The sequence below is a fragment of the Brachycentrus maculatus genome, unplaced genomic scaffold (genome assembly GCF_059751285.1).
Source record: "Brachycentrus maculatus isolate JH-2025_06_01 unplaced genomic scaffold, ASM5975128v1 h1tg000026l, whole genome shotgun sequence".
Lineage (NCBI taxonomy): Eukaryota > Metazoa > Arthropoda > Insecta > Trichoptera > Brachycentridae > Brachycentrus > Brachycentrus maculatus.
This window is the reverse complement of record NW_028280780.1, coordinates 72,611-86,918: the sequence shown is the minus strand read 5'-3', so window position 1 is coordinate 86,918 and position 14,308 is coordinate 72,611. Positions and strand designations below refer to the sequence as shown.

Below are 14,308 nucleotides of genomic sequence, written 5' to 3'. Positions count from 1 at the left end.
TTTAAAATATGAAGTTTGATTTATGACACCTAATAGAACTAACACGACGGTTTTTCCAATAAATCGCCTAAAGGAAGTCAAAAAACAAATATGATCCTCTTGTGATGATAAGGATGAAATTTTCCATTCAGATGCACAGGACTCGCCTGGCGTTGCGGATATCAAAGGAAAAGTTTTACAAATTTAGTGAACACACTGTAATTTGCTCCGTTTCTCCAGACACAAGACTTTTTGCTCACCTGCGGGCTTTAAATAAGGAAAAAGTTCTCCTGGAGACCGACGCTACGTAACGACTTTATTATAGGTAAATTGAGAAACGTTGCAGTCAAACCAAGATGTTAAAAAATGTACAAAAAGATAAAACCGATGGATATGATCTAGATTATATTTCAAAGAATTGATATTATTATCCTCGGCAACATTTTGAGCGTGTCTAAATCTTTTGTCAGCCTCCGTGGTATGATGGTTAGCGTATTTAGCTACCGTACTGAAGGTCCGAGATTCGATTCCCAGGGGGGGATGTATAATAAATATTAGTGATTTACATCATAATATTTATATAACATTACCCTGGACTGGTCCCTGAAGCGCAGGAGTGATCACCTAGCCTTCACGCAAATAATGATTAAGACAACACTGCGTCAATATGCACCATTGGATGAGGATAAGTGTTAGAAGAGAAATCTTTGTTCACCCAAAATGTTAATAAAACTAACTAATCAAACGCAATTTATTGTTGAGGCTGAGATAAGCATTATCGATAAAATTAAGAAAAATGTGTTGAGAACGTGAATGTGAATAAGCATGTGAACCAAACGAGTGAAAAAAGAGGTCAATGTAATTGGTAATAGAAGCAGAGAAAGACCAAGGAAAACTTGGTATAATCCAGTATGTCGAACACTTGAAAGTGGTCAGGTGTCGGAATAATCGTCGGTTACTATGGATGAATTTACTTGAAGGATGCAAAGTTAGTTTATTGTTGTATCGTAATATTTCTACTTTCTTCTGTAAAGTAAGCGTAGATGGAGTATGTATAACATACATATGTATAAACAAAATCTTTGAATTAAAGTCAGGTTTGTCGGGGGTGTCGGGTTGTGGTCCCGTGGTTAGTGCCGCGGACTCTTGAGTCAGAGTTTCTCGGTTCGAACCCACTCTACCACAATTTGATACGTTTTTCTAACAATGAGCCGCTTAGGCTCACAGAAATAAAAATGAAACTGAAGTTTTTTTTTTAAAATAATAAAAACACAAATAGTTCTCTTTTAATAAAAAAATATGTGAGTCTTATTTCGCATTTTGGATATTTAAATGATTATTATTTTGGAAAAAAACGTAGGAAAAAGTGTGTTTTATCTAAATTCATTCTACAACATTTTGAGTGTGTCCAAATACTTGTTCACAAAATCTGGATTATCTCCAATTACATATATATAGAACTATTCATATATATAGAACTTCCTGTATATATATGGAACTGTTCATATATATTCTATATATATATGTTCAACAGTTCTATATATATATGTTCATATATATATAGAACTGTTCATATATATAGAACTTCCAAGAATTTGAGTAGTGTGGTTGTCAATAATGGGTAGAATTGGTGAATGTTACACGTGTGTAAAGTGATCACTTAAACCAGCCTATGACGGTCGTAAGCCCCGTAAATGCCCAGACTTCCATATTCTTCTTCAACTTTGATGAGATGTCAAAAAATAATATAAATTCATTCTTTTTGGATTTTAAGACGAAACTTTTATAGATGAAATGAATGTTTTTTTTTTTCTTTTTCATCCGTATAATGCTGGATATTTTTCACACGCCATTTACTGCGTTAGATATATACATACATTACAATAATTCCTTCTAAATGACTTGCAACAAATCTTTGTAAGTAGAGTATTTTAAAACGTATGCTTTAATCATTTCCAGTCAGTAAAATCTATTTAGGGTATAAAGTGCATACTCGTTAGTGCAATTTAATTCCCCTCATAAATCACGGATTAGCATCTATATAAAGAGCACCCTATATATTCATGATAAAGATTTAATGGTGTTTCAAACTACAAAACTATTTCGTTTGCCGTGTTCCGAGAGGGTAGGCAGATCATACATTTATAGATTTATTTATTTATTGAACGGCTAAAGCCTTAAACAAAATACATATATACTGCATCAAAATACACGAATGAATACACTAACAGAGAAACAAAAAGTCTTAAACAGAAAGTAATAATAAAATAATAAATAGTAAGCACTGGTAAATACACGTCTCCTTTACACACTATCAGCGAGCAGCGAGAGAGAGCGAAACACAACGTTTAAATTTATCCATTATAACATGGAGAAGAAATTACAGACTTCAAGGTGGATAACAATATATTAAATAAATCTATATTTTCAAAAGCATTGGCTAACATGTGAAGCCGCGGAATCGGAGAGAACATGGCATAGTTTGCATTATGTATTATATAAATACTGCGAATACAGATTTTTGCCTAGTACCTCTTCGACGCACGCTAAGCTTTATTTGATTTACTCGAGAGTATTTCATCAAACGCATTTCATAAATATATCTCGATTTAAGACGAAGCGACTATCATTTTTATGCGATAGATGATAGAAGTCTGAGCATTCCAGCCCTTACGACCTTAACATAAAGGTTTAAGTGATTACACTTCATATACTTGTAAAATGTACACAATTCTCCCCATTATTGAATATCACACCACACTACTCAGTAAAATTTTGAGTAGTGTGGTAGTCAATAATGGGTAGAATTGGTGAATGTTACACGTGTGTAAAGTGATCACTTAAACCAGCCTATGACGGTCGTCAGCCCCGTAAATGCCCAGACTTCCATATTCTTCTTCGTCTTTGATGAGATGTCAAAAAATAATATGAAAATAACTCCTGTAATTGGAGATAATCCAGATTTTGTGAGCAAGTATTTGGACACACTCAAAATGTTGAAATTTATTGTTTATTAAGAGCATTGTAAGAATTCTTTTGACTTGATGATGGATTGGCTGTTCCAAAACCGGTATACATCAAGAAGTATTTTTAAGACGCATTACACAAAGTGAACAATGAATGATGAGAGTGTTTTATTACCATACCACAAAGTTAACAATACTTTTAATATTAATACTGCTTAAAATATAAAGATATTTAATCTAAAGTTACAATGCGTGTAATATTGATATATCATGCTGAAGGTGAATAATCCAGTGTTTCGTAGAATAAATAATAATAAAATATAAATCGTACCTAAAGCTCTGGTTTAATATTAAAGTATTGTGTCTTGATTGATTTAACCGCTCATATTTTAAGGGGTAAGTCTGCCTTTTCAAGTTTTATTATGGCACCACACAAAATGAACGATTTATAAGGAGAGTATTTGAGTTATATAACTTTTATGACAAAAAATTGTTTTAAGAGGTATTTATTGTAGCATAACTATTTTGAACAATAAATAATAAGAAGAATGTAGAAGTTGTATTATTTTTTGTCAAAAAGTTGTTTAAAAAGTATTTCTAGTGGCTTTACACAAAATGAACGATGAATGTTAATAAGAGTGTTGAAATTATGTAACTTTTATGTCGAAAAGTTTTTTTTTATACATACATTTCAATTTTTTCACTACATGTATTACGGCTATGTAGGCATGGCCTGTGTTGAGCCGAAATAATAATAATAAACCATATCCGCTCCCTAGGTGGAGCATATGGAGTCCACAAACTGTCTCCAGGCTTTTCTGTCGGCTGCCAGCTCCCTTGCATCCTCCCAAGTCAGATCCGCGTCCCGAAGTTCTGACGAGAACTGCCGACGAATTGTCAGCAGTGGTCGTCCTGGGCGGCGCGAACCTGATGCCTTGTAAAAGAGGCAAGCTTGATTAAGGCTCTCAGGAGGCATGCGGAGTACATGGCCAAGCCAACTGAATCGCCTTTTCTTGACGACAGTTGTGATCAAGATTTGCTGCGTCCTACGCCTTATCTCTTCATTCCTCACAAAGTCAAACCACCGCACGCCTAAAATTCTCCGCAAACACCTGTTCTCAAAGCTTAGTACACGGCTGCTCTGGGCCCTTGTAAGGTGCCATGTTTCACAGCCGTATAAGAGAACAGGAGCAATGCAGGCATTGTATAGGCGGCATTTGGTCCTCACCGAGTATAAATCCGATCTCCAGACAGCCTTCATACTGTTAAATGCGGACCCTGCGAGTCCTAATCGCACTCCCAGTTCCTTTTGAAGGCTGCCATTTTCAGTCGCGTACACTCCCAAGTACTTGAAACTCTCGACCCTTTCGATGCGCTGGTTACTCAACATCAAGGGTTGTTGGGCATCTAGGCATGAGCTGTTGCACAACACATGGGTTTTTGCAACATTTATTGTTAGCCCCATGTGCGTAGAGTACCTATTTACCCTGTCGACGATTAATTGAAGACCCTCGACGGAGTCATCAATTAAAACAGCATCATCTGCGTACTCTAGGTCGCAGAGTTTCCGGGAGGGGGAGATGGTTATACCTCGGTCAGATGGTAATGACTTTCGAAGAATGAAATCCATGAGGATGATGAAGAGAAACGGCGCAAGGACGCAGCCTTGTCTGACTCCGGTAGAGACCCCAAACCAATCCGTGACAACATTGTCAACTCTCATACGGCATTCACTATTGAGGTGAAGGGACTTAATTAGCTCCACTAATTTCGCAGGCACCCCATAAGCTTCCAGTACTTTCCAGAGTGTGGGCCTGTGCGGACTATCAAACGCTTTCTCATAGTCTACAAAACACATCGCCAGAGAACTGTTAAATTCCTGGCTCTGCTGTAGAATGTGGCGAATATTATGGATTTGATCCGCACAGGACCTGCCAGGCAGAAACCCTGCCTGGTTTTCTCTGAGCACCTGCATAATGGGGGCTCGGATTCTCTGCAAGATTACGTGGGCAAGCACCTTCCCAGGTACGCTGAGTAGCGTAATGCCGCGGTAGTTGTCACAGTTGAGTGGATCACCCTTCTTATGTAACACGGTAATCTCCCCATTTACCCAGTCTCTAGAGCATCGCTCTTCTTCCCACACACTGGACATTAATTGGTGTAAAGGGCCAATAATGCCAGTAACGCTGCATTTCAAGAATTCCGGGTGGATACCATCAACACCAGGGGCAGTCCCATTTTTCAATTTCGACACGGCAGCTATAATTTCTACCTGTGTCGGTGGACCATCAGGTATGGCGACCGCCCGCGGAATGCTTGACGCAGCCTCCGAGGGAATATCGAGGATGATTGGTGGAGGAGGGCGATTCAAGACCCTGTGGAAATGATCACGCCATATTTCCTTTATACGATCCGCGTCAGATTCGATAACTCCATTTGTGTTTTTCACAGCTCCAGGGGTTATCGAATTCTTTCCGCAGATCTTTCTTGTTATTTGGAATAATTTCCGCGTGTCATTTCCTTGGGCAGCATGTTCCGCCGTTACAATAAGAGAATCGAGATGACGGCGCTTATCGAGTCTACATGATCGTTTAACTATACGATCTTGGCGCCTGTAGTCATCTCTGAGGGTGTCCAGTTGGAAGGGGTCGCTTTCACTGTCCCTCAGTGCTTTTAAGTGAGCGCGCTCAGCTATCTTTCCCCAAGTCTCATCTGACATCCAATGGGGTCTTTCTCCTATCCTGGGGCCAAGAACCTCATTGGCGGAAGAGTTGAGAGCCGATTTGAGACTAGCCCACTGCGCCTCAATTGAGTCAACATAAATGGACTGAGGATCGGTTTCTTGCTGGACACGTTGTCCAACCGTTTCCTCGAATCTCAATCTTATTTCGGCACTCTTCAACTTGTCTAAGTTGATTCTCTTCCGCCGAGGACATCTCGTCAGACGTTTGAGCTGCAGACAGATTCTTCCGACGAGTAACTCGTGATCACTTTGAATGTCGGCCCCTCTGTAGGACCTGACATCGAGGAGCTCTCGCCGGTTAGCACGTCCATAGAGGACGTGATCTATCTGCGCTCTTGTTCGTCCATCAGGGGAGGTCCAGGTGTACTTATGGATGGACTTATGGGGAAATAGCGTACCGCCAATGACAAGGTCGTTAATACTAGCGAACTCAACCAGTCTTTCTCCATTGTCATTGGCTTGCCCATAGCCGTGCCTTCCCATCACCGTTGGGGCAAGTGATGGGTCTGTTCCAACTCTCGCGTTGAAATCTCCCAATACTACCACGCGGGTTCTTCTTGGGAGAGAGGCGATGACCGCATGGAGAGAGTCGTAAAAGGCATCTTTTGTTTGGACATCTGCAATTTCGGTAGGCGCGTAGCACTGAAGGACAGTGACAGAACTATCGGCCGTTTGGAGGGTGACGCGTATAAGCCTTTCAGAAATTGGTTCCCAACTAAGCAAGCACTTTGCTGCTCTTTCTGAAAGGAGAATTGCCACCCCTTGACGGTGATATCGTTCTTGGCCGGAGTGCAGACACATGTGACTATCCAACAACCTCTTTCCAGATCCTTTCCATCGCGACTCGCTCAGTCCTAGGATGTCTAACTTGTAGTCATCCATGATACGAGTCGCGTGAATATCTTTACCGTGGACCTGCATTGTCCGCACATTGTACGTTCCAATCCGGAAAGATGAATTGTTGGATAGGAGCCGTTTAGTGAGCGCAGTCCTAATACCACAGCCGGGTCGGGGGGTGCCAGAGAAGCCGGTGTCCGAGGCATTTCGTGGACTTATCGTAATCAAAGGGTTTAGGGAGGCAGAGTGATTGGCCCTGCGCTCCCGAGGCCTGAGGTCCGAGGACCCCTCACCAGGTTGGCTCAACCTTGTTTCCCGCTTTGTCTGGCCTCTCTTCACCAACCTGCTTGGCATGGGAGACCCTTCTGGTAGTTAGACTACCGCCATAGCCTGGTGAATCACTGAGGCACGCAAGCCCCCTCACCGCGACAAGGTGGGGATCAAGAGGGGGAAATACATGTTAATACATTTTTTATTTTTTGTTTTTTTTTTTATTATTATTAGATTTGTTGTTTAAAAAGTATTTGTTGTGGCATTACATAAAATAAACGATGAATGATAAAGAGAGTATTGAATTTATGTAAGTTTTATGTCAAAAAGTTGTTTTAAAAGGTATGAATAACAGTATGATAAATTAATTAAGTTGAAAAGTTTTACCTTACGAGACTAATATCGCAACGTAAAGCACTGTAATGGCGAAGTGCTTTGTACATAATATTATAATATTCATACATTTAGGATATACTTGTTCAGTAAAATACATTAATACTTTAGTTGTTTGAATAAACCGTGCCTCAAACGGCTCGCATGAAATATTCATACGTTAAAATGATGTAATAAACGTAGCAAAGTTTCTCCGCAACATTCCGCCAACACTAAATCCTAATGCTGGTCTGGACCCCTTGCGCTGGACTTGGGACAAAAACAAATATTATGATTCAATTAAACGGAAAATCCTGTGGGGATGTACGGCAGATTGTGTTTTGACTAACAATGAGACATGCTGCTTCAGGTGTTGACAATATTAGGCAATCGGTGCAACAACTTGGATGTATTCCACTAGCAAGTGATGGGATTCAAAATTTTCATGAACCGGTTTTAGGTACTACCCCTGCCCCCCCTATAAAAAAATTGTTTTAACATTTTACATTTATTTATTTTTTAATCTTAAATAAAAACGAAATGTGTAAATAGAGAAGGGAGCTAAAAATAAATATAAAAAACATCTTTTTCTTTTGCGACTTTGCAATATGAACCACTTCGCCACCACCGCTCCGTGCCGTGATTTTACATAGATCAAGGTGGCTGAGATATTTTCAAGAGTTAAAATTTTCTAATTAAATTTATAAACTACCACAAACAATTTATAGCGAACCGGCTGCATCTCACCACTGTCGACTTCTACTACTTTCAGTGGTATAATCATGACGTTTCTTCACAGGGGTAGGCAAAGAGTATCGGGAAAATACTTAGACTACGTTTAAACACGCAAGTATTCGAATGTAAAGTTTTATCAAAATTTTATAGCAATATTTGAATAACTTGAGAAGATTTGAGACTTTTAACAACCTGTTATGATATTTTTCTATTAATTGATTCAGTACTCACTTTGTGGTAATTTTTATGATTATTTTATTTATTTAATATAGTTACATTTAAAAAAATACAATTTGATACAATTTCTATACATTTATACATATGGCAACCTTATAATTTCAATTTCACTGTGCCTCTCCAAAAAAGAGACTGGGCTCTTGTGCATGGAGAGGGACTTACACTCAAGGTTTATCGTTTTATTTTATTAATTGTAAAATATATAATTTTATTCGGTAGATAGCACTTCTTCTTAAAATGTATTGTGACACGTGAACACTGGTATACGGTATTTGAAAGAAATGCATCGAAACACGGGTCATAATAGATTTTAAAAAATATTGGTGAAAACCTTAATTATTTTTTTATTTTTATTTTCATGGATAATGTGAGTGTTTTAATATTTTAAAGGTTAATGACATCTGCAAAAGACATGAAAAACATCTTTCAATTACGGATTATTAGAATCCCGCTGTTTTGAACTTTGTTAATATTTCTGATCAGTTTAATATCCGGTATGGAATATTTCAATTCCTTCTTACAATTTTTTTCACTTGATTAAAAAAATTTTTTAAATGAAAATGTTTCGAGACCCACATTATTTAAATAATTTTCTTCATCGTCGGTTGAGCATATAGCCAGTACAAGTCATCTCAAGCGACCCTGTCACGAGCCATTTCCTTGGATTCCTCCCAGATCAGTCAAGCTTCCCGAAGTTCCGTTAAGTACAGTCGGTGAATGGACATCAGCGATCTTCTGGGTTAACGAAACCCACGAGGTTGGAAGAAAAAATATGAGTGGACAAGAAAAGACTATTTAAATAATTGACTTACGGAACTGTTTTTTTTTTTAAAGTTCCTGGTTGAATCACCAGGGTAACAGACACCTTAGCGCTTCCAACAGTATAACAAACACTAAAAGTTCCTATATTTATTGTTCGTCAAAATTAGTTAACGATGAATTTAAGGATTTTGATATATTTAACTTGGCATTGTCAACGCTAAGATCATTTATTATTGTCAGTCGACATTGATGTCGTAGTATATCCCTCGTTTCGAACAATTTCTCTTTGACTCGAGCTTTGATCTTTCCATTTTTCATACCTCCCATCCCTCTCCCAGGTATTTTTACATGTTTGAAATTTTGTAATTGGTAGTACTTGTTTTATAATACTCGGATATATGTTTAAATTATTCTGATCTGTTAAATTCCAAATAATACAAAATCTTCATAATATGTTTTTCATACACTTATTCCGTACCATAAACTTGAATTCCCTCCCTTGTTCGTCTTTTAAAGGTTTTTGCACCCATTAATGCATGGGGCACTGCATCGTATCGCTTCAGTGCCAACTTGATTATAAATTATAATGCATCAAGGCAAGGTGATCATTTTGTGCGTCAAGCACTAATACAGGGCTCTGTCCCCTAAAAATATATAATGAATCTCACCTATGTTCAAATGGAGTAAGTACAAACTTCCAAACTGATGACGCTACTATTAGTTACAATACTTCTATATATAAATATATATATATATATATATATATATATATATATATATATATATATATATAGATATATATATATATATATATATATATATATATAAATATAAATATATTTATATATATATATATATATATATATATATATATATATATATATATATATATATATATATATATATATATATATATATATATATATATATATATATATATATATATATATATATATAATATATTTATATTTATATATATATATATATATATATATAATATATATATATATATATATATATATATATATATATATATATATATATAATATATATATATATATATATATATATATATATATATATATATATATATATACAGATTATATATATATATATATATATATATATATATATATATATATATATATATATATATATATATATATATATATATATATATATATATATATATATATATATATATATATATATATATATATATATATATATATATATAAATATATTTATATTTATATATATATATATATATATATATATATATATATATATATATATATATATATATATATATATATATATATATATATATATATATATATATATATATATATATATATATATATATATATATATATATATATAAATATATATATATATATATATATATATATATATATATATATATATATATATATATATATATATATATATATATATATATATATATATATATATATATATATATATATATATATATATATATATATATATATATATATTGGGTTGATGCAAAAGTTTTGACCGTTTTTTCCATATATAGTTTTTTAATTTTTTTTCTTGTGTATTAGTTATTTAATAAATTATATAATTTCCGTCAGTTCTTATAACCTTCTTCCATCTTTCCATCAACTTATTAATACCAGTAGTATAAAATTCCGTGGATTTTAATGCGAAAAATGAAGTAAGGGATGTTTTTACCTGCTCTATTGAATAATTTTTCTCATCATTAAATTTTTTTTGCAGTGATCGGAATAAATAAATATCAGAAAGAACAAGATCTGGAAAATACAGTGGATGCTTGATAACATCCCAATTTAACTTATTTAGCTTGTGTTGGGTCATCATAGCCACATGTGGTCGCGCGTTGTCGTGATGAAACACTGCCCCTTTTCTGTTTACCAATTCTGGTCTATCCATTTGAAGGACAATGTTCAATTTGGATAATTACTGACAATATCGTTCTGCTGTACTTGTCTTATCGTGTTCCAAGAGTTCAAAATACACAATACCCTTATTATTCCACCAAACACAAAGAATAACATTTTTTATGGGTTTCGGCCTTCGAAGTTGTTAATGGGGCTTGTCCAGGTATAGTCCAATGTCTTTTTCTTGTCACGTTGTTGTACACGACCCATTTCTCATCTTCCGTCACCAAACAATGCAAAAAAGGTTCATGTTTTTGTCTCGCACTCAAAGCAACGCGCGTTGAAACACGATCCAATAAATTGGCAGCCGACAATTGATGAGGTATCCAAACGTCGTACCGCGAAACCATTTCCATACGCTTCAAATGTCTTAATGCGATTGTTTGGTTAACTCCCATCATTGACACAATCTCCCTGATGGTTAGACGTGGATTGGTGTCAATTATGACTTTTAATTCGTCGTCATCAGACTTCAATGGCCGCCCGGTACGTGGTTTATCAATGAGTGAAAAATCTCCAGATCGGAATTTTCGTACCTGTCAAACTTTGATGACATCTGCTCCATACACTTCACAAATGTTTTTGGTTGCCACACTCGCTGTACTGTCTTTACGGAATTCATAAAGTAAACAATGACGTAAATGCACTTTATCGAACGACAGTTTGAAAAAATACAAGGGGTTATTCCTGTACTCTGGCCAGGCCAAAACTGAATAGAAAGTAGAGGGAAAGCATCCTTTATACAATGGAATCATAAAAAAAGAAAATGCTATTCATGATTTTTGAAAAAAAAAATTTTTACCTGGGATCATAAAAAACGGTCATTACTTTTGCATCAACCCAATATATCAGTTCTAATATTATGGATGTTCAATAAGAGGCAGAACGGTGAACGTTACACAAGTGTGTAAAGTAATCGCTCAAGTTAGCGAAATGCCAGGTCGAAGCTCCTGGGATCCTAAGACTTACATATTCTATCATATAAGCGATACATGTTTCATCTCAAGGTGAAACACCTATAATATCGATATATTATCCGTAGGGTGAACAATCCAGTAATTGAAAGAATAAATAATAACTAATAAGTAAAATCTAAACATAACGTATTTTTACGAGGATTAATTTGAAATTCCATATAAACGGGTGCAAGAACTACCCAGTTGGAAGCTTAGATGTTTCTGGAAATTATAGGGTAGTGTATAATCAAGTGAGTGAATTTCTCCTTATAGGGTGGGAAATACTTAGAAGGGGATGAGTATTACACTACTAGAGATTGGCATGAGCTTTATCATTGGAATTTCTCTGCATTTAGAAACGTTCACATAGGGTTAACTTAAGATTCGATAAGAAGAACGAAATATTGTATAGATACTTGATTTAAAGGATACAAATGTGGACTATCGGACAAACTAAATGGGAACAGCAGGAGGCGTTTAAATGTGATGTAACAGGCGCATTTTAAGGAATTATTGGTTGGAATATGTAGGGAACAACGATGTTTTAAGCAGGGCTAGGGAGTCGAAATGCTTGCTAAATATATTAACATAGTATAATTCTAAATAAAACACTTGTTTTTTACCATTCGAGTATTATATTTTATTTTTAATGGCCAATTTTTGAAAGCTACAGATTCTTTCACTTACGGGTTTGAATATGAAAACCCAAAGATGAAGCATCTGTAGTTTCTGAAACTAGTCGTTAAAAAATAAATAAAATACTCAAGTGATAAAAAACTAGTGTTTTATTTATAATTTAATTATGCCTTACCACAAAATGAATGCAGTAACGCAAAAGCGATCCAAATGGATAGGTCATAATATAAGATACCCAGGCCTGCTTCTTACGATTGCGGAAGGCATGTGCAAAGGCACAAACCACAGAGGACGACCCGCTTAATCTATATGGACCAAATTATCTCCGATATGAGTTGTTGCGGGTACTCAGGTTGATGAGATGAGCAGATAATGAAGACAAATGGAGACTGACCATGAAAGAAGAAAATCAGTAATCACAAAGATTGTAACTGTTATGGGTTCAGATTGTAGAAGATGAATAGAGGAAGATTGCTTGTTCTTCGACTTTGGTTTAGTATATAAATAAGTTACTAGGAGCTCTAGGTGAGTGACTGCTTTGAAAGAAAGACTTTTCTATTGTTAATCGTCGCTTGCGAGAGTTCGTGGGTACTCACACAGTTGCGAGATGTTGTTCTCACCACTATTTTAGCGACAAATCTCCATTTCTTAAAATAACCCACAAAGAAGAAGACAAGATATCTTAAACGTTTTAGTAGCCATTCAAATTTCAATGAAAAATAAAAATAAAGGTATTTTTCCTTGAATGTCATTAAAATGTTTAATTTCATATAGTTTTCCTCAAACATACTCGTATGCTTAATTCAAAGAAATGTTAACGTACTAGCTAAACCATTTCCATTTCATGTTACGTTTACGTTGTTTTCAGTGAGGCAAAAACCGAACGAATGGCCGTCCATTTTTGCACTGCCTTTGACCGTGATGGGGCCCTGAATTTGCAAATTACGCAATTACGAAGCTTTTTGTTGCGCTGCACCGTTCCGCGTTTACAAAAAGCACACCGAAACCGTGTTAAAATTGAAGCAGCCGCTTCCATTTTGAAGTCGTAATGGCTCTTTACTTGAAACTCACGCGAAAGATACGATATAAATAAATGCATAGAATTGCGCTGATGCGATAGTGATAATTGAATTGTATTGCAATCTACGACAGCCTTGGTATTATTTATGTAAATAATTGGGATTTTTTCTATAACAGAGTATCTTAAGAATGTTGTGATCTTTGTCAATACGCAGACTTCCATATTCTTATTCATCTATGTTATAAATATCAATAAATCATAAGTAGACATACTGATCAAGTATGTCCACTTATGATTTATTGATATATTGTCGGACTGGACATACATGTCAACAAAGATTGGACACAATCAAAATATTGGAATAATGTTTTAAACTTACCATTACAATTGAATTTAATTTTGTTCTTTGGGCCCTTGAGAAAGTATTTTAAGGAAATGACGCTTAATATTTTATTTTATTCGAAATTATTATTCATTATGATTTCTTGTAAAATGTTAAAAAAATTGATGCTTATAAAAATATTTTCAGGCGTCTCTTCTAGTATGTAAAACAATTCCGAAAGAATCTTTAATTTATTTTCATGAAAGACTCTTCTAAATCAATAAAATATCTAACTAAACCATAAATAGTGCCGAGCACTCACATGTAAATAACGTGTAAATAAAAGGATACATGTTCTATGTAGTGAAAGGTATTACAGGTCGTTAATCCTGTCCGCCTCCGTAGTGTAATGGTCAGCATGCTCGTCTACCTTTCTGGAGGTCCCGGGTTTGATTCCCAGGGGGGTTTAATAAATATAAGTGATTTTTTCACTCTAATATTTATTCAATATTACACTGGACTGGTA

General features: G+C 35.2%; 1 protein-coding gene across 1 annotated transcript in view; it reads right to left on the bottom strand.

The window, feature by feature from the left end:
* The window catches only part of LOC148312989 (protein CFDP2-like), a 56,256-nt gene extending 49,377 nt beyond the window's left edge, over positions 1-6,879 (bottom strand). Inside the window, exon 1 of the mRNA XM_088269604.1 lies at positions 5,547-6,879. Coding sequence (XP_088125730.1) covers positions 5,547-6,879 — 1,333 coding nt within the window. The remainder of the gene's footprint in view (positions 1-5,546) is intronic.
* Positions 6,880-14,308: the final 7,429 nt, after the last annotated feature.